The 21,290-nt window shown below is 33.3% G+C and overlaps 1 protein-coding gene across 8 annotated transcripts in view; it reads right to left on the bottom strand.

Moving 5' to 3' along the window:
- Positions 1–21,290, bottom strand: part of CSNK1G3 (casein kinase 1 gamma 3) — a 104,007-nt gene that overhangs the window by 36,797 nt on the left and 45,920 nt on the right. For all 8 annotated transcript variants that reach the window (XM_024571446.3, XM_024571448.3, XM_024571447.3 and 5 more), the window contains exons 4-6: positions 17,288–17,357; positions 2,299–2,447; positions 526–760 (exon numbers count right to left, since the gene is read on the bottom strand). In XM_024571446.3, coding sequence (XP_024427214.1) covers positions 526–760; positions 2,299–2,447; positions 17,288–17,357 — 454 coding nt within the window. The remainder of the gene's footprint in view (positions 1–525; positions 761–2,298; positions 2,448–17,287; positions 17,358–21,290) is intronic.

Below are 21,290 nucleotides of genomic sequence, written 5' to 3'. Positions count from 1 at the left end.
AAAAAAAAAAGCTGTAAGAAACCCTGTGAGGTTGATATTATTTCATCCTTTTTACAAAATGGAAACCAACGTCATATAGCTAGTACGTAGTAAACAGCACCACTATGGTATGTACTTTTAGCATTAAATGTATTAGGCAGTTTGCTAGCTCTCTGGCTAACTGTATCAAAGAACTACAGTCTCAGGTCAAAAACCTATACACACACTAAATTCAATTAGAATTAAGTATTCTTTCATATCCTTTAACAGAAATAATCAAATCGATCACTCTAACTGTATCAAAGTTGAACGTTTCAAGTTCTATTAAAAAAAGATAGTGAATGCAAGGATATCTGTCATTCATTTACTGCAGAGCAACTTATTTTTAAAATGTTTTATTAAATATAAATAAAATAAATTCTAGCTAGATGTCATAAATATAAATTGTAATAAAAACAATCTTAACCTACAAAAACTGAACCATAACAACAAATAAAAACTCACAGTTTAGCATAGTTACTGAATTAAAACAAAAGGTACACATACCTTTTCCTAAATGTGTATTTATGCTCATATATCTAGCTGTTCCCGTAAGGCTCTTGTGTTCTCTGTATGGTATGTGTTTCTTTGTCTCTGGATCAATATATTCCTTTGCCAAACCAAAATCTATAATATGAATAACTTGCTGGGTTTTATTTCCTGGTCGTCCTATTAAGAAGTTCTCAGGTTTTACATCTCTGTATATCAAGTTCTTTGAATGAACATATTCCATGCGAGAAATCTTGATTCAAAAAAAAAAGAAGATAAAGTTGATTTGAGGCTTTGACTAGCATAAAAAAGCATGACAGATATAACTATGACAATAAAAACAACATAAAGAAAAAAATCAGAAATTGTTTCAACCCTTTAAAAGTAACATGGTATCAGTAGTTTCTCAAATATATGTCTGATTATGATTAAAAATATCTGCTTTCACTATTAAGGTCACTTATAAATGATAGTGTTTGAATTTTATGAATTCCTTTCTATCAGTAGGCCTGATCCAATCAATACTTTCACATGGTGCTACATTATAAAGTCAAAAAGCTTTACCAATACTAAATCTTGAATTCAAAAGTATAAACAGACATATTCACAAAGTTGCAATTTATTCTTCCTCATCACTTCTATAATCAAGCAACTTTTACATTTTAAAAACTTAAAGAGTCTAAACTGTTAAATAAAAACAATTAACAGAGCACCTTTTAGTATATCTTTGTTTTCTTTTTGGAACATGTTTACTTTTTCCCATATGTACGAAACATTTTAAAATATCTTGAAATTAGAAAATTTTCAAATATAACTCTAATGATGCAGTACATTTTTATTATTTTACACATTCTCCAATAATGTTCACTATACAAACTGTCACAAAATAGAACATTACAAATAAGAAAATAAAAATTGCATCATTTAGTGATAATCATGGTTGATAATGCAATGGACACAGATAGTCACTCAGGTCATTTTATCTTTTTTAAAAGTTTTGGATCATATACAATATTCTATGACCTATACTTCTAATTAATTATTTTATGAGCATTTTCCAGATCATGAAACTTTATTTTAATATATACTTTGTATTAAAAATATGTATTACTATAAGTTTTACTATTTTATGGCTATTAACAACTTATTCAATTAATCCTGTTATTTCTGTATATCTGGGTTGTTTTCCACTTTATAATCAATATTCGTGCACAGAAAGCTTTAAATATATCTGAATACTTCCAACAAGATAAATTTATAGAATTAGAATTAATAAGTCAATGGATAAAAACAATTTTAAGGCTTCTGCAGCATACTTCTACTGGCATTTATTTCAAAACTTCCTTAAAATTATCCTCTACATTGTTTCCCCATAGGTTCCCTGAAATTTAAATAATTTAGAAGTCTCTGTCATTAGTTTCCTCTTTTTCTCAGCCACTAGGATTTATGACCGAGATTTAGAATCCATGTGACTGAAAGTTCTCTTTTCTCAAGTATGCATCTTCTAAATGAAAAGTGCTGGGAACAAGTTAATTCTCAGCATTAGCATGCTGTGAATTCTGATCTGAAAGCAGTAAGATATTAATTCTTTCATATAAATAAAAATACGCCTGATTCAGTTATTTTAGGTTATATGCATCCTAAAAAGGCAATAATATTTAACGCAGAAACATTTTTAGGTTGAATGCTCCGCAACATAATGTAACAAAACTTGAAACTTTTAATATTAAATACGTGACCTAAGAGCCACACAACTGTTGAAACAATTTCCAATCATCCTGCTTTACTTACCAGCTGGATAGCTATCATGAGAACTGTTTTAAGAGAAAATGTTCGGTCACACAAATCAAACAAATCTTCCAAACTAGGTCCCAGCAGTTCCAGCACCATAGCGTTGTATTTACCACAAGGGCCAAAATAGTAAACTTGAGGTATACCATCTGAGAGAAAAAGAGAAAAAAGGCTTTTAATAATTTCCTCATCTTCAACATCGAACTTTATTTCCTAGAAATTCAATAAGCAATTTTTTAAGTTTTTAGTTTTAAGAAATGCAGTAGTAGTTTTACATTTCCCATACATATAATAAACTTTCCCAGTTTCTCCTACTGAACAGTATAGCTGCTCACACCTCTACTGCAGCTATGTGACTGAACTATATTACAAACAGTGCTTCGCTGTTGATTTCTCATCAGAGACAGGAACTGGGCATTTTAGCCTTATATTTCCATGACCTAGAGAAATGCTTGGCACATAGGAAAGATTTGATTTTTACTTAACAAAAGAGTCACTGTTCTCTGTAATAACCCCTATGGTTAGGCATAATGCTATAATTGGCTTCCAAGATTCCCATCCTCTGGTGTATACATCCCATATAATCTCCTCCTGCGAAGAGTGGGCAAAATCCCCATATTTCACTTGTGATTGGGTTATGTTATATGGCAAAGGTGATAAAATATCTCTATCAGTGGACTTTAATCAAAACAGAGAGTATTCTGGTGGCCCTGACCTCATCAGGTAAGTCCTTTAAAAACAGGGGCTAGAAGTCAGAGATCAGATTCAAGGCAGCAGAGCATTCCTGTTGGCTTTAAATAAGCAACCTGCCATGTTGGGGAGAAAGTCTCATGCCAGGAAACGGTGGGCAGACTCTAGGAACTGAAGAACTTCGTCCCATAGCCATGAAAAACTGAATTCTTGGAATAACCAGTGAGCTTGGAAGAGAACTGAGCCTCAGGTAAGACTGCAGCCTGGGCTCACACCTTGATTTCAGCCTGGCAAGATCCTTAACAGAGGACCCTGCTATGCCTGGACTCCTGACCCATGGAAACTGGGAGATAATAAAGTCTCCTGTTCTATGCCACTAATTACTAAATAATTCATTATTCAACAATACAAAACAATCAAACTCCAAGTATAAAGTCTAAATGAAGAGAAATCATCTGTATTTTATTTTCAGAACCAAAACACTCCCAATAAACAAGCATCAGTAGGTGATCAATTTATCTTAACATTGCATTTATCTATTTATTCATCACGAGGAAATGAATTTCCATCTTAAATCTCTAATTTACTTATAAGTGGTTTGTTTGTTTTTGGAAGGGAAACAATCCTTTCAAATAAAACCTTCCCGTTCTTTTTAAAATAAAGAGTTTGGGATACAAGTTTATTCTTGTTATTTATCATTTTAAATATTATTTATTGCAGGGGGAGGACAGAAAACATTAAACTAGAAGCAACTACAACTAGGTTCTTAGTTTGTCCTAATAACCATTCAGCCTCTCAAACAGGCTTCCACTGGCTTATCTATAGTATCACTAGTTTGGATAAGACCAGTTTTTCACAATGTGACTATGAGCAAGGCAGCAGAGTATCTGAAGGAGTAAGATAATATAATCACAGCAGGGGAAGGGGACAGGGACAAGATCAAATGGCATACATGGTCTCCTCCCCAGAAAAAGAGAGTGTCATATACCTCCATGTGTATATGTGTTAGCACCCCCTTATCTCTCTCTCACTCTCTCTTTCTCTCTCTCTCTCTCACACACATACACACTCACACATTTCCTCTTGCCACCGGGAATCACTACCTTAGTGTGAGCCACTCTTACCAAGGGCTACTCTTATCATACGTGTGTCAGATCTACTCTTCACATGTGTAAAAGTAGATGAGAGGCTCACTAAAGTTTACTTCAACTTTGAAATACTGCTTTTACTAAGCTACATACATTAAGAGCCTAGGGCAGCAATTAAAACTTACCAATAGTCCTCAGCTACTAAGCTTTTAAAGTCGTTTCTACAATGACTTTTTCCCCTCTATACCATGGAGTTTTTTAATTTTAGGCTCTTAATTTGGCAATCTGTAATAATTCATTTGCACTCTTTAGTCTATTGCTTCTGATCTGGGTACAAGGAAACCAGATCACCAAGCTTGTCAGAACTATATAGAGAATGTGAAAATAAACAGGTTCTAAAGTATATCAATGGAAGGAATGTCAAAGAGTTTTTCTACTTCCTTCTGAGTCACCATCTATATTTCTAATACTTGAAGTTATTGTGAAGTGATCACTTCATAAGGTAGCAATATATTTTGGTTTATTAAATGACTGATTTTTTCAAAGGTTTTCAAAAATGGAAAAGCACTTAAGAAATTTCAGTGTCTTAATTAATTTAATGAATGTTTTTTGAACTTCCACTGTATCTGTTTGGGACTGGGCTGGACATTACAGATCAAGTGTAAACAAGATGCCAAGATCAAGAATGATTTAACCCAGGAATGCAAGTTTAGGTTACCACTCAGAAATCTACCAATTGTACTTCACCATAATAACAGGATAAATGTTAAAAAACATAAGATCATCTTAATAGATGCTGAAAAGCATCTATCATAGCTCTCAGCAAATTTGGAACAGAAGGTAACTTCCTTAGTTTGGTAAAGGGCATCTAAGAAAAACTCACAGTTAACATCAAGCCTGAAGGTAAAAAAAATGAATGCTTCCCATTAACGACTAGGAGCAAGAAAAGGATGTCCACTCTCACCTCTTCTATTCAACAATGCAATACAGCAAAATGAATGAATGAATGAATGAATGAAAAAATAAATGGCATTCTCAAAAATGAACAGAGTCTGTTAATTTAAGAAAAACTATTTGTTTTTCCTATTTGTTATTAACAATAAAATTCACACTTTCAAGTAAATATTAGAATTCTGCAAAATTTTCATCTGCCAGGATGGACTTGACAGCTTCCCAATACTTATACAAACAAACCTTTTCTGAGGAAATTGGGATGATATTAGCTGTTACAATTTAATTTGGGGTATGCAATGTGTCAGTATCTGCATTTGAAGTATCTGCCTAACTTAGGGAGCCAGTATTTTCCAGTCACCAAGGCATATATTTACAAAATCATGCACAGAAAATTGATCTATCAAAGTATGATATTTTATTGTAAGAGAGACCAGGAAAGGTGTTTTTTTTCATATGGCTTCTAACTCTACATTGCAACTGACCTTTAAGAAACAAGCACTTGTCAAGTATTGGTACAGTATCAAAAAATATTCATAATTTAAAAGTTAACTTACTAACCAAGGTTTACAAAATTGTGAATTAAAACCTTGTTGGGGAGAATGTGAACTGGTACATTTTTGGAGGAAAATTGCCCTTTTCTTTTCAAAGGAAGCAAAACTATGCATACAGTGATGGTGAAGCTGTACTACCTGTAACAGTAAAAAAACAACAATAGGGAACCATCTAAACATCCATCACTCTTGCACTCATTACGCAAATTATGTCACATCCATTTTGGAAGCACAGGTGATTCCTACTTTCTCTTTTATATTTTTTAAACTTTTCCTTTTTTATGAAAAACACATGCTATTTTTGCAATCAGGAATTAAATGCACACTTTTTAAATTCTCCTAGGACCACAAAGAAAAACCTGAATTAGAAAAAGATTTAAACCACATTTATTTAATCCACGTATTAACTGTAACTGAGTTAGTATTTCTCAAACACTCTCTCTAATCTTCAAAGTTATATAGCCTTACCTCTACTCTTAACTATTAACTTCCTTTCGGAGTTCCTAGAAACAAAGCAGAGTATACTATTCAGACTCTATAATGTAAGTTTGGCTTCTTCTCCCTCTCACCATACCTCCTTAACAGAAGGAATGAGGAGATGCAATTTAAGGCTCAGATTTACTCTGCCCTCACTTGGTTGGAGCTCTTCTAAGGTTGCATTTCAAAAAATCCCTACCCTAGTTATGCCATCCCAGTTAGCAAACTTTTCTTTTTATCCAACCTTCAAGTCTCCTTTTTTCAAACTATACCTATTAAGCATGACCCAAATTCATGATTATTCACACAGAATTTCTCATAGCCAAGGAAAGGTATGTATAAGTAAATCTGCTCTGTTATACTTCACGTATGCCAATTCATTGTTGGGAGGAGATCATGTACCTAACAAGCATATTCAATCAAGCAATATCGATACTATTCCTTTGGGTTTCTAAAATATCACCATGAAATAAATCAGTAAAGAGACAAAAAGGAACTACTTCAATTTTCTCCAAAATTTCCTTCCTTTATCAGTTTCAAAGTGTCCCAAAGTTATGTATCTCTACATTATCCAAGATGGTTAAATTTCATAAGCAGCATGACGTTTCAATGGGTAAATTAAACAGACATTTAGTCTCTAGTGTGAATAAAAATACTTCAGCTTTATCGTGCAACATAATTTTACTTTAAAATATTACTCAGTACAAACCTTTAGTGAAAAAATGATGACCTAGCTCTGAATGAATCCTTGAGATACATACTGTTTTGTGAGTCAATGAATAAAGAAACTTCCTAGATAACTACTAATAATGTATTTCAACACAACTCTTATGTCATTGAGATACAGAATCACGAGTTATAAATTGTCTTAAAATCAAGAATGTAAAGCATTACTGTAAAGACCAAACTAGGATTTCATATCCAAAGACATGTCTGAGTAGTTTTCTAACACTGAGCAAACAAATTTGTTAAGAGTTAGGAAAGTTTGCAACTAACAAACAGGGGCTAGGGAGCATGCTAAGCAAAAACAAAACCACCACAGCAATATAAATATGGTAGTCAAGAACACAAGGGAGAGTATTTTGGAAGTGGGGGAATTGGGGGGCAGGGGGAAGAGACAATAAAGAAAAAGGCTCATAAAGAAGGCTTAGAAGGAAGAGTAATGAAGGTGTTAACTTACTAGCTATGTCTCCAGATCAAAGTATCTGGCTACTGAATTGCATGGATGCAATTAAACTCATGGACAAAAGCAAGCTTTTGTATTTGTTTTTATATCCAGTGAATTTTCAAATATAAACTTTTACTCTACCCAATTCCTATTTTTCTGATTATTTTTCAAACCACTATAAAAAGTCACTCATTATGATTCATCAAAGCTCTGATTATTTCCAACATCAGTATTTTTCAGGGATGCTTATTGGCATCCCTAATTTTCTTTCTTTCTTTTTTTCTTTCTTTATTAATCCTCACCCAAGGACATGCTTATTGATTTTTGGAGAGAGGGTAAGAGAGGGAGAAGGGGAGAAACCAATGTGAGACAGGAATTGACTGGCTGCCTCTTGTACATGCCCCAACCAGGGAATGAACCCACAACCTAGGCATGTGCCCCCACTGGGAATCAAACCCACAATCTTTCAGTTCACAGGATGATGTTCCAACCATCTAAGCCACAATGGCCTAATTTTCAGGACAAGTATGTTTTTTTTCCCCCAAGCAAAGCTTAAGGATGGGCCAGAATACAAAATTCACATATTACTAGAAAATACAATCTTACACTTATCCTACCCAAATTAATGTTACTAAAAATTTCATTTTATATTTCAGCATTCCATTTAAGTGGCCAAACAACATTAATTAATTTAAGTAACAAAACATCATTAGGAGGCCTAACATTCTTAAAGAATGCTTAGTACTTTGTACCAGGTATTGAAATACTTCAGTTCCTTATATGTAGGCAAGAGTTAAGCATATCTTTGAAGAAATAATATCATGTTTCTTTCCATTTTCATGTTAAGTAGCATTCATGTAGGAGATATTCGAACAAAGGAATTATTATCCCTCTTGGGGAATTTAAATTGTACAGATACAGTTAAGAAAACCTAAAATTTGATTACAAATACAAAGTAGAGAATTATCACATAGACTATGTTCTTTCCCAAGGCAGTTTGACTTTAAGGCATTCTTAACCTTTAGCACAAATGCTTATACTCCTAGCTCAGCAGTTCTCAACATGTGGTTTAGAGATACTTGGGGACAGGGGTAGAGAGTCCATAAGGTCAGTGACATCAAATTATTTTTATAATAACACCAAGATGTTTTTTACTCTGTTCTCACACAAGTGAATAGTCAAGATTTCCAGAGGCTACATGATGTAATTTGGTAATGGACTGGATGTAAAAAAAGATACGAGAATCTAGCTGTTTTCTACTAAATCAGACATTAAAAAGATGACCACAATATGTAAAACAATGCCACTTTACTCACATATTTTGATTTGGAATATATAGTTAGATGTGATTTTAAAATATTATTATTGTTACCTTTAAATAAATATAGCAATATTTCTGCATTTCTATTTTAATTTCTCAAATGGTAACTATCAATAGCTATAACCTACAACAAAAAAAGTTCTCTGGGATCCTCAAAAAATTTTAAGAGTATAAAAGGACCCCAAGACCAAAAATTTGAGAATTGTCCTAGCTGAATAGTAAGCTCTGATATAAACAGGTAAAATGAGTTCTAGAGTTGGTAACAGTTATTCCATTAAAATACCACAGCACCCACATTTAGTAGTAAAATTCTATCAGTTCACCCCAAATAACAAGAATAGAGCCACCCCACTGTAAAAAAAAGCAACACTCCTTTCTGTCATAATCCTATTTATAAATTTAGAAATTATTCTAAATTTTAAAGAATACTAAAAACAAACATTACAAGTAGTTATTCTCTATTACAATGAATATTCAATTAATATAGTGAATATTATATTACATTATATTATTCATTATTCAGTTTTCCCCGTGGGGCCTAAACAATTAAGAAAACAATGATTCTATCATTTTTACCACTAAGCTTCAAGCTTACAAACTTTTTCCTCTCCCAATGTGCTATTTTATATTTAAATTTTAAAAAATGAAATATAAAATCTACATGTTGTTTTCCATGGCTTCTTGCTTTCTATTTACTATTAAATAGGAAATTACAAAAATGATGCTGTAGTTTTAGAAAATTAAATCTTTCCTCTCCATTTAGTCATAGCTTATTCAAAAAGTAAGGCTTCTTTTTGTTCGTGATTCTTATGTGATTAATTAATCACTAAAAATACTATAATTACCACATAACACACAACTATCCTAATACCTACCCCATATACACAAAACAAATTTATTTAAAGAATGCATACTATAGCATTCCTTAAATGTACACATTCTCCATAAACTATAACTTTAACAGAAAAACTTTGTACACTTCCATCTACTAGTACCAGTGCACATATAAATTAGTACAAGTCCAGCAATGCATAACTTACAGAAATTCTCATACAGAAGAGTCCTCCATAAAGAATTAGAAGTGTTACATATATTTAAGATGTCTCCTAAAAGCAATTAAGCTGAGACAGAAAAGGGAACTCTAAGAATCTGCTACACAAACTGGTGGTTATCTTGGCTAAGATTAAGTCTACACTAACCATCTACCCACCAACCACATAGTATTCTTCACTATTTTTGTTGACACCAAAATACAGTAGGTAATATTCTAATTAGTTTACTCACTTAACTTTCATGATTTTTACAATATTTTCTTTCAGTTTTCTCAAACAGAAACTTCTACATAAAAAGAACAGAGTTTCTTAAACATGATCAGAGAAAATTTTAATCTGGCAACTCAGTGAATAAAGGGAATTTTAGATATTACTGCAAGTGTACACCCATGTTTCAAAGGCTAATACTATTACACACAACTTTTCTCAACAGTGAGTAGTATGATAAAATTTCCATCCATTGTGGAATTACCAACACTCATTCAGTTGACAGACAGAGCTAAATAATATTGAAAAGAATGTGAAAACAAAGGTATCTATAAACCAAAGCAAAACACAGGGAACACATAAATCCTGCCCGTTTAACAAAGCACGAACTGAGAAGGCAGAGCAATCAGTCTAAGGAAGGAAGAGAAGCTTTTTTAACAGCTCTTAGAAGGCAATACTATACAGAGGTATAATTTTAGAAACAGCCACTGATGCTATTATCAAACTACATATTATTTAGAACATCATAATTCAGGGAACATAAAAAAGTCAAGCCACTTATTTAAGAAACAATGCTTTAATATATGCATGGTCTCACAAAGTATATTTAATATCATTTCTATAGTTAGAGATTTGCTGTGAATGGTAATTTATGACAGAAAAGATTATTTTCCTTCCTTTTATAAGTAATAATTTATGACACAAAAAGTAGTTATTTTACTTTCTGTGATAAAGATATCAGCTTGATAAAGAAATTCCAAGAAATAATTGCAAAGTTCCCACCAGTATCACCAATTTAAAACCATCTAATGTCAAGGAAATAATTTATCATGGAGAAGCATTACTCAGAATCACAAACCTTCAAAGAAAATTGCCCGATAAATTTAAAAATACGTTCCAAGCATTTTCATAAAGTATCGACAACTCAACCAAATTTTTTTCAAGTACACAAAAACTAAATTAATTCTAATAATTAAAGCCAATCCTACTTTGAAAAGTGGTAATTTTTGGATGACTGAATTGAACAGTTCAGATAATTAACCATTTGCCTATCTCTTTGCTCTACCATTTCCATTAATTTAAAAAATATTACTTGGAGGTAGAAGAGGGTGTAACGGGGATAAATGCTAATGGAAAGAATACAATAGAAAATAAACTATTAAAAATATATAACTGATTTTTCCTTCTATTTCTACATCTCTAAAATAGGAAATTAAATTTACCTTCTTACAGGATAATAAAAATAAAATTAACTAAATAACATTTTTTGAAATTCAATGAATGTGTTTCTTTGTCAGACAAAAACCCAAAATTTAATAATAATTTTATAAAGTATTAAAATCAAACTTTAAACATACAATCACAGAAGTTAAAAAGCTTTAGGCAATTCTGCAGACAAACAAGCAAATAGCAAATAATAACATTATGATATTATAAAAGAAAAATAAATATATATTCCAAATAATTTCTGATCAAAGAAGCAGCTTTTCTGGAGAGAAACAAACAGATGTCATGAAATGCATTGCAAAAGGGGTGACATTTAACTGGGGCCTGAAGAAAGAAGGAATTCATTAAGAAAGACATTCTAAAAATAATACACACATGAAAATAATAAGATCTATTCAAGGAATAGTAAGTTTAATGCAACTAAACAGTGAGTCAGTAAAAAGAGAAAGAAATTTGGACTTTATGCTAAATAACAACCCTGTATGAAGAAACGAAGGTAAGAAAGAGGTGAGATGCACCACAGAAGGTCCAGATCAAAGAAAAGTGACAAGGAGACTGAGAGAAGAGACAGAACTGAATTTTCTGACTATTTCTCAAAAAGCCAAAATCAAAGGTGACTAACATTTTCAGCTTTAAGGTATGTGCCATTAATGGACTGAGATAATTCAGAAGAGAAAACGGGTCTTTTGGAAGAGAGAAAAATCATTGGAGAAGGGGGAAAGAAGATAGGGAGAATAATTCTGGGTATATTAGAATCTCTGATTCCAGGAGGGATATACATGTTTGACTAGATTTTAAGAATGGAGACACGATAAAGAATTGGACGTTGTCTTTATATAGATTGTAATTTCATCCTTTCTTCCTCCCCCCCCCCACCCCGCCCTGGTACAAAATATCCAGGACCATAAATACGAAAGCCACATACTAAAAATAGGAACAGGAAGTTAGAGAGAGCCTGACTCCTTACCTTAGAGGAGCTAGCTGAACCTTGTATCATCTACCTTGGAACTCCTTACTTATTTTTCCTCACATAATATCCCTTTACTTGCTGAAGCTATTGCTGTCATGATTTTTGTTACTGATAATCGAATTCATTCCTACCCAATGCAGTGGCCAGAATAGTTCTCTGCCTGTTCCCCTTCTCTTGTCCTATTCTGTATTTCCCCCAGGAGATCACATCTATTTCCTTAGCTTGAAAAACCACCTATGTTCTGATGACTCCCAAATCTTAATCTTCATTTTACTCAATAAATGTTGAATAGATGTGACAAAACAAGATTATTCAATACATTAAATTTTTGCTATCACAGAAAGAGATAAAGGTATAAAACAATATTCTAATCCTATGGAAAGCTAAGAAATATAAAGAGCCAGCCCTCATATTCACACTGCAGGGAAGTTGTACAATCCCAACTGTATGCATATAACAGTTTCAGTGAAAAAATGAGAGAGAAAAGAGGAATATTGTCAGGGAAGTTAAAGAAAAAGAGACATATGGACTTATAGGAGGATCAAAACCCACACAGGTAGAACTAGATAAATTGTGTATATTTTCAAAAATATCTCATTAAATAATTGAATATAAATCTATTTTTAATTTGTTTTCATTGTGGTAAAATATACATTATATAAAACTATCATTTTAACCATTTTTAAGTGTACAGTTCAGTAGTAGTAGGTATGTCCACACTGTCGTGCAACCATCACTACTACCCAACCCATTAAACAATTATTTCCTATTCTCCTCTCCCCTCAGTTTCTGGTAAACACCATCCTTCTTTATATCTCTATGAATCTAACTATTTGGGGTACCTGAAATAAGGGGAATCACAGAGTATTTGTCCTTTTGTGACTAGCTTATTTCATTTAGCATAATGTCCTCAAGATTCATCTATATTTTACTATGTATCAGAATTTCCTTCCATTTACAAGGCTGAATAATACTCCATTGCATATATACCACATTTTGTTTATCCATTTGTCCTTACACTTGGTTCGTCCATACCTTTTGGCTATTGTAAATAATGCAGCTATGAACATGGATGTTCAAATATCTGATTTAGGTCATGCTTTCCATTATTTTGTATATATGACCAGAAGTGAAATTGCTGAATCAAATAATAATTCTATGTTTAAATTTTTGAGGAACAGTTACACTGTTTTCCACAGCAGCTGCGTCATTTTACATTCCCACTAGCAATACACAAAGATTCTGATTTTTTGCACATTCACACCAACATCTGAAAACTGGTTTCTGGTTTGTTTGATAAAAGTAATCTTAATGGATGTGAAGTTTTTGTGGTATGTTTTTGTGGTTTCGATTTACATTTCCCTAATGATTAGTGATATTGAGCATCTTTTCATGTGCTTATAGACCACTGTATATCCTCTTTGGAGAAATGTTTATTCAACTCCTTTGCCCATATTTGAATTGGATTGTTTGTGTTTTTACTGTTGAGTTTTAGAAATTCTTTATATATTCTGGATATTGATTAAATATATCTATATTTAAAGAGAGCACTAACAAGGAAGTTGCTACTGAAATGATACTTAAAATACAATAAGAGAAATGTAGGTTAAATTATCCTGAACAGACTATTTATGATTAAGAGTAGTCTGAGCCCTGGCTGGTGTAGCTCAGTGAATTGAGCACGGGCTGCAAACCAAAGGGTTGTTGGTTCAATTCCCAGTCAGGGCACATGTCTGGGTTGCAGGCCAGGTCCCCAGTGGGGGCCACATGAGAGGCAACCACACATTCATATTTCTCTCTCTTTCTCCCTCCCTTCCCCTCTCTCTAAAAAAACAAATAAAAGAGTTGTTTAAAAAAAAAAAGAATTGCTCTTTAAAAAAAATAGTCTGAAATATAATCCTTTCAAATATTAATTCCAAAGTCAAATTATTCTAAAGTCAGAAGTCTTTCCCCAAACAATTAAACTCTCCTGTTTCTCTACAAAGCTCACATGGGTATTCAAAAATGTTTTAAAAATTCATTATTGATAACACTAACAAGTAACTAACATACACATGATTTATATGAAACACTCATATCCACACTTGTCAGTGTTTCAGAGTCACCACAACGCACACCCTCAGGCAATAGCACTCATATTGCAATTTCTGTGAATGCTATGCCATGGAGCACAAGGCACCCCTGTATATACAGACTACCCTGTAAATGGTGGTCCCTGGAGTTCTGTGTAACACTGCAGCCCTATGGTATTCAAGTAGTAAAAGATATATGTTTAATTTTTATTACTCTCTCTGACCTAACTTGTAAAGATAAAAAAAACAAAGAATATTATTATAAAAGTGCACCTTTGGAATTCAACTCAATGACTCCCTAAGTTCTAAATTGGTTTATTCACTCTTATCCAATTAAAGTATTCATTCCTAGTTTTCCAAATGGTAGTTTTACGACTTAAGTAGATAGTACTGTTGTCATTATCTCTCAGCATGCAATCTTCCTTTTTTGATAACACCTCAATTTTCCATTAGGCTACTACCTCTCTCCATTCTCAGTCCCTGAGTTTCAAGTAGCTCTTGAGATAAGTAGAGGATCTAAATCTGGACAATTTACAATAGCCAAGTGTTGGAAGCAACCTAAGTGCCCATCAGTAAAGGAGTATATCAAAAAACTATGGTATACCCCTGGCTGGTGTGGCTCAGTGGATTGAGCACCAGCCTGTGAACCAAAGGGTCACCAGTTTGATTCCCTGTCAGGTCACATACCTAGGGGTTGCAGGCCAGATCCCCAGTTGGGGATGTGTGAGAGGCAACCACACATTTAAGTTTCTCTTCCTCTTTCTCTTGCCCTTCCCCTCTCTCTAAAAGTAAATAAATACAATTAAAAAAAAAACAAAACTATGGTACATTTATACAATGGAATACTATACAGCAGAAAGAAAAAGAGATCCTACCCTTCACAACAGCATGGATGGAACTGGAGAGCATTGTGCTAAGTGAAATAAGCCAGGTGGTGAAAGACAAATACCATATGATCTCACCTATAAGTGGAACCTAATCGAAAAAGCAAACAAGCAAACAAAATAGAACCAGAGACTCACTGAAATAAAGAACTGACAGTAACCAGAGGGGAGGAGGAAGAGTGATAATGGGGGAAAGAAGGGGAAGGGTCGTCAAGGAACGCGTATAAAGGATCCATGGACGAAGGCAACGGGGGCAGGGGGAGGGAAGGACTGAGGGTGAGATGTGAGGGTGGGTGGTGCAGGGGAAAGTGGTGGCAGGAAAATGGAGACAACTGTAACTGAACAACGATTTTTTAAAAAAGGAAAGGAATGGTATACAAAATAAGACAGTAAGATTCAGTTCCTAGAACTTTTGCTGGATTTTTTAGTAAAGATGTGTTTTTATCATTGCTAAGCTATTGGTAACCACCTCTGCCATCTCATAAGTAGGGCTAATCAGAGAGTGAAGCTTTCGCACACACACAACAAAAACAGCAGAGCACAGAGACAAATTTAAGACTGTCCTGATGACAATGATGTCTTATATATAGGTCCTTTCCCTAAATTTCTAGTATGTAAGCCAATAAACATTTTTTCCCCTAGTTTTTTAGGGCTCTCTGTCACTTCCTAATCCTAATATGTGTGGTTTGACATATTATTAGTCTTATCCCCTTATCCTTTTTTTAATTTTATTTTTTATTGAACTTATTGGGGTGACATTGGTTAATAAAATTACATAGGTGTCAGGTGTACAAGTATACAATACCTCATCTGTATACTGTCTTGTGTGTTCACCATCCGTGTATTGTACTGTGTGTCAAGTCTCTTTCCCCTCTCCTTTCACTGCTGTCAGTGATAACTGATTATCACTGTCTGTGATAACTCCTGAAAGCCTGTCTGCATTATAAGAAGCTTATAATGATAAAAACATTAATATATAAAGGTTGACTCATTGGCCCCACAATGACTACTCATTTGGAAAGTATACTCTTACAAAAAAAAGAATGCAAAATTGATAATGTATTAAGACATGGAAAGTCTACCAACCAGAATGTAAACATGAACTTACAAAAAGACACAGGAATAAAATTCCATTTTATTAAATCTCAGTTAACAAAATATCCCTGCCTAGTAAGAAACTGTACATATGAAATCATTACAGTTAGTAGAATAGAAGTGAACAGAAAAAGTAGTGCTGTGAGAAGTTTTAACATAAAGGAAACGCAACATAAAACAGGAATTTTCTCATTCGTTTTTTCCAATGGCACAAAATATCCATCTCACTTAGATTTAGAGTTTATATAACATATGCCTGTATTAGTTTCCTACAGCACTGTAATTACCACATACTTGTGGCTCAAAACGACAAAAATTTATTTTCTCACAGTTCTGGAGGCCAGAAATCTGAAATCAGTTTCACTAGGTTGAATCAAGGTGAGGGCAGCGTAACACTCCCTCTGAAGTTTCTAAAAGCAAATCTAGAAGCTTCTTTCAGTCAGCAGCTGCCAGCATTCCTTGGTTTATGGGCACATCACTCCAATCCCTGCATCCTTAGCCACTTTGTCTTCTTCTCTTCTTTGTATGTAGAATGTCCCTCTGCCTCTCTCACAAGGACATTTGTGATTATACAGGGTCCAGCACAAATAACACCCCTATTTTATTACAAAATCATAAGCATGTAATTCTGTAACATAACAATGTCACACTCAAGCACACCATGTGATTTTTTAAGTGAAGTGTTCAAACTGCTGTCTATCTCGCATGAGACATTCACATACCCCACCAACCACACTCAAGCAAGCCTTACTTCCGCCGGACCCTGTATCTAGGGGCCGCCCAGATAATCCAGAATAATCTCCCATCTCAAAATCCTTAACCTACTAATACCTGCAAAGACTTTGCTATAAGGTGACATTTACAGGTTCCAGGGATTATGATATGTATATCTTTTATGGGACCATTTTTTCAGAGTACTAACAATTTCATAGGTCATTTTAATAATTATATATCCTAAAAAAGGCTAAAAATATGGAAGCTAGATGCATCTTATATTCTTAAATTAAATTTTTCAACAAGTTCTCTACTCATATTAGTACCAACACAAAAAGCTCCAAAAATGTCCTATTTAAAGTAAAAAGGGAACATTAAGACTCTATTAAGAAAATATCTAGTAAGTACAGCCTTAAGAGGTGATTCACTTTAACTAAATTTAAATACTATTCTTTGAAACCAAGAGTTATTATGACAATCCATTTTGTTACAAATTTAAAAATTAACATAAGACTTTACCTCCAGATCCTAACTGTTTATAGAATCTATATTCCAAATGTAGCTGTGGTGCTCTGGATTTCATGGGTTCCTAATTAAGAAACAAACAACAACAAGTTATTAAAAGATCATTAGGCCCCAATTCCAAATGTTATAAATCTAGGTGTCAGCTCTTACATAATGTAATATTTTACTAGGCATCTTTGACTCTCTAAGGTTAGATCAACTTTACATTTATTTCAATGTAAAATAAATTAATGTCATAAACATACACAAGCTTAAGTGCCTATCAGGTCATGCATTAGGGAAATTTTTATGTTTGACTCTTTGACCCTGCAAGAAAAATCTTCATGACTAGGGAAATGGTGACTCTTACTCTTTCTCTTGTTCTCAGCTTCTCTGAACTGTGTATTTATCATGTAAAAGTCCAAAATTAAAGTGAAGTCATAGAAAAGTAAAAACAGAAGAACCATAAAGATAATGAAAATTTCAACAGTAACAATATATTTTTTAAAAATTTTAGTTGGGATATAAAAACAGTTCATAAGCATTAGGTCCCAGAACATTGTTAAGTGTATATACCCCACAACTATCACATCAAAAAAACTTTAGAACACTTTTATCATCCTTCCCTCAGAGGTAATCACTTTTTGACTTCTATCACCTTTGAATTAGTTTTGTCTGTTTTGTATTTCATATAAATGACATTATACCGTATATGTTTTATATGTACGTCTGGTTTCTTTTCATTCAACGTAATGTTTTTGAGTTCGACATATAGATACACATACACAGAGACAACATAAACAGGAGCAAAAAAGATTATAGATATAAGAAATAAATAATAAATGTGTTGAAATATCTGTATGAAACAGCAAACTATAAAACGGTAACAGGAAATTAGAACAAGATCGAACAGAAAAGTATGACAAAGTAGGAAAATTTGAACAAAATCAAGAGAACTTCAAGAAATTAAAAAAGCAAATCAATAATCAAAATTTAAAACACAGTTTGCCATCAGATTAACACAAAAGAAGAGAAAATTTGGACACTGGAAGATAGACAGAAAAATGTCTACAAAATTAGAAAATTATGTAGAATGCATCTATACAAGTAATACAAAATGTATTATGAAGAAAGTAAAATATAGAAAAAAGATTAGTTTTTTCTTGAGAAGATCTAATATGCATTTGGTAAGAGTCTCAGGAGAAAAGGAGGCACAAAAGTCAGCAGAAATAAATGAAAAATAATTTCTATAAATATTCAAGACAATGAAAGAAAAACCACAGACTTATGAAGAATGTGAATCCCAAAAAGAATAAAAAAAAAAATTTTATACTAACATATATCATAATAAAACTATGACCAACAACAGAAACTTCAGGCAAGGAACTAGTAAAATCCCAATGGAACAATTGTAATCATAAGTTTATTATTAAAGAAAACAATCAGCTTAGTTCTTAGGAGGCAGCTAAGAGTAGTAGAGTAGAGTAGTTAAAAGCACAGACACTGAAACAAATTGTTCTGGGTTTGAAAACAAAATTCACTAGACTTATTAGCTGTATGACTTTGGTAAATTAATTAACCTTTCTATATTTTCAATGCTCTCAACCATAAAAGACATAAATTTTATCTTTTTTACACATATATTTACATATATATAAAACATATTAAGTAAATATAAATATATATAAAATAAACAATTATGGTAATAATGATATGGCATTAAAATAAACTAGATATACCCATATACCTCATATACGAATATACATGACTTAAAACAGTACCTTTCACATAGGTTTTAAGAATTATTAACTATAATTCTTCAATTAACAATATAAAAGTACTCAACCACAAGATGTTATAAAAGATGCTCACTTATACAATCACAAATGAAATCAAATATATAACTTATTCAATCACTAATATACCCTAGATCAGGGGTGTCAAACTCATTTTCACCAGGGGCCACATCAGCCTCACAGTTGCCTTCAAAGGGCCAAATGCAATTTTAGGACTGTATAAATGTAACTATTCCTTAACCAGGGGCAAAGAGCTGGGCAAGAAACAAGGTGCCGGGCCAGATAAAACAAGGTGGAGGGATGGATTTGGTCTGTGGGCCTTGTGTTTGCCACCTGTGCCCTAGATTAATGCAGAAACCAGATATAACTTAATTGAGTCAATTTAACTTGATTCCGATACTTTACTAGCAGGAAAACTTTATTATACCACTATGTAACAAAAGTCAACTCACCACAGGATAACATTTTCATTATTAATAAAAAACAGGTTATTATGTAGGTGCAAACAAGGTGGTAGCGAAGGTCAAATTAAAAAACTATCCTGAAACAAATTGTCAATCTGTACTAGGGTAACATTAAGTAAATGTAAACATCTTTAAAGGAGACAGCAAAGCTGAAAGTAGTGACTGAAATCTGCTTTATGAACACCATTGTTATCAAACAATGCCTTTATTTGTACCAAAAATCAGACAGCATTGAAGGTATATAGACTAACATTTTCAATTGATTACTTTTAAGGCAGGTTGTGAACAAAACTTAGTTTATGTTTGGTACCTAGTAAACTAAGTACTGCCAATATATTTTTGGATGAATTTCAGGTAAACATGACTCTATACCTCAATTCAACCTCAAAATACTAGACATGGATACAAAAATTTCCCAGTCACCCCAAAGAACAATGAATAACCACAATTATTTATATGTAGTATTGATCACTGTGCTTTAAAAAGGCAAACAGAGGAAGAATGTTAAAAAAAAAGAAGAAAAATGATTAAGGGGATATTGATATAGAAGGAATATCAACTAAAAAGATGATATGTGTAAACATAATAAGGATGAAAAATGACATGATAAATTTTACTAAGGCATCAATGGTGTCAACAGGGTAAGTAAGTTGCAAATTTGAAAATAACAGGACCTAACAGGAACCACTTAATGACTGAAATAGACAAGGAAAGGTCAGCCTAGTGCTGTGGCTCCTGTTTTGACACAATGGTTTATCTGCCTTAACACATCAGTAAAATATCATTCACATGCTCCAGGAAGTAGATCTGCTCACTATAGGGTGATGCGTCAACAACACAGCACATGGATGTTGCCAGACTCTGTTCTTTTTTTTCCTATTTTTTTATTTAACCATTTTTATTGTTATTCTACTGCAGTTTTCCCAATTTTTCCCCCTTTCCCATCCTCCACCCATCCCATCCCCTGCTCCCACAGTAGATTCCCACACTGTTGTCATATCCATGGGTTATTCATACATGTTCTTTGTCTAGTCCCTTCACCTTCTTCTCACCATTATCCTCCTTCCCCCTCCCCTCTGGTCACTTTCAGTTTGTTCCATGTTTCCATGTCTGTGGTTCTATTTTGTTCATTAGTTTACTTTGTTCATTAGATTCCTCTTAGAGGTGATATCATATGGTATTTGTCTTTCACCGATTGGCTTATTTCACTAAGCATAATATTCTCCAGTTCCATCCATGCTGTCACGAAAGGCAGGAGTTCTTTCTTTCTGCTGCATAATATTCCATTGTGTAAATGTACCACAGTTTACTGATCCACTTATTCACTGATGAGCACATAGCTGGTTCCAGCACTTGACTATTGTAAATAGCACTGCTATGAACATAGGGATGCCTAAGTTCTTTTGAATTGGTGATTCGGGGTTCTTAGGGTACATTTCCAGCAGTGGTATCACTGGGTCAAAAGGCAATTCCATTTTTAGTTTTTTAAGAAAATTCCATTAATACTTTCCACAGTGACTGCACCAGTCTTCATTCCCACAACAGTGCACTAGGGCATTTTTCTCCGCATCCTTACCAGCACTTACTTGTTGATTTATTAATGATGGCCATTCTGACAGAGGTGGTATCTCATTGTGATTTTAATTTGCATCTCTCTTGATGGTAAGTGATGTTAAGCATCTTTTCATACATCTATGGGCCATCTGTGTGTGTTCCTTGGAGAAGTGTCTACTCAGGACCTTGGTCCATTTTTTAATT

This window comes from Desmodus rotundus, chromosome 1 (genome assembly GCF_022682495.2).
Source record: "Desmodus rotundus isolate HL8 chromosome 1, HLdesRot8A.1, whole genome shotgun sequence".
Taxonomy (NCBI): Eukaryota; Metazoa; Chordata; class Mammalia; order Chiroptera; family Phyllostomidae; genus Desmodus; species Desmodus rotundus.
This window is presented reverse-complemented; position numbering and strand designations above follow the sequence as displayed.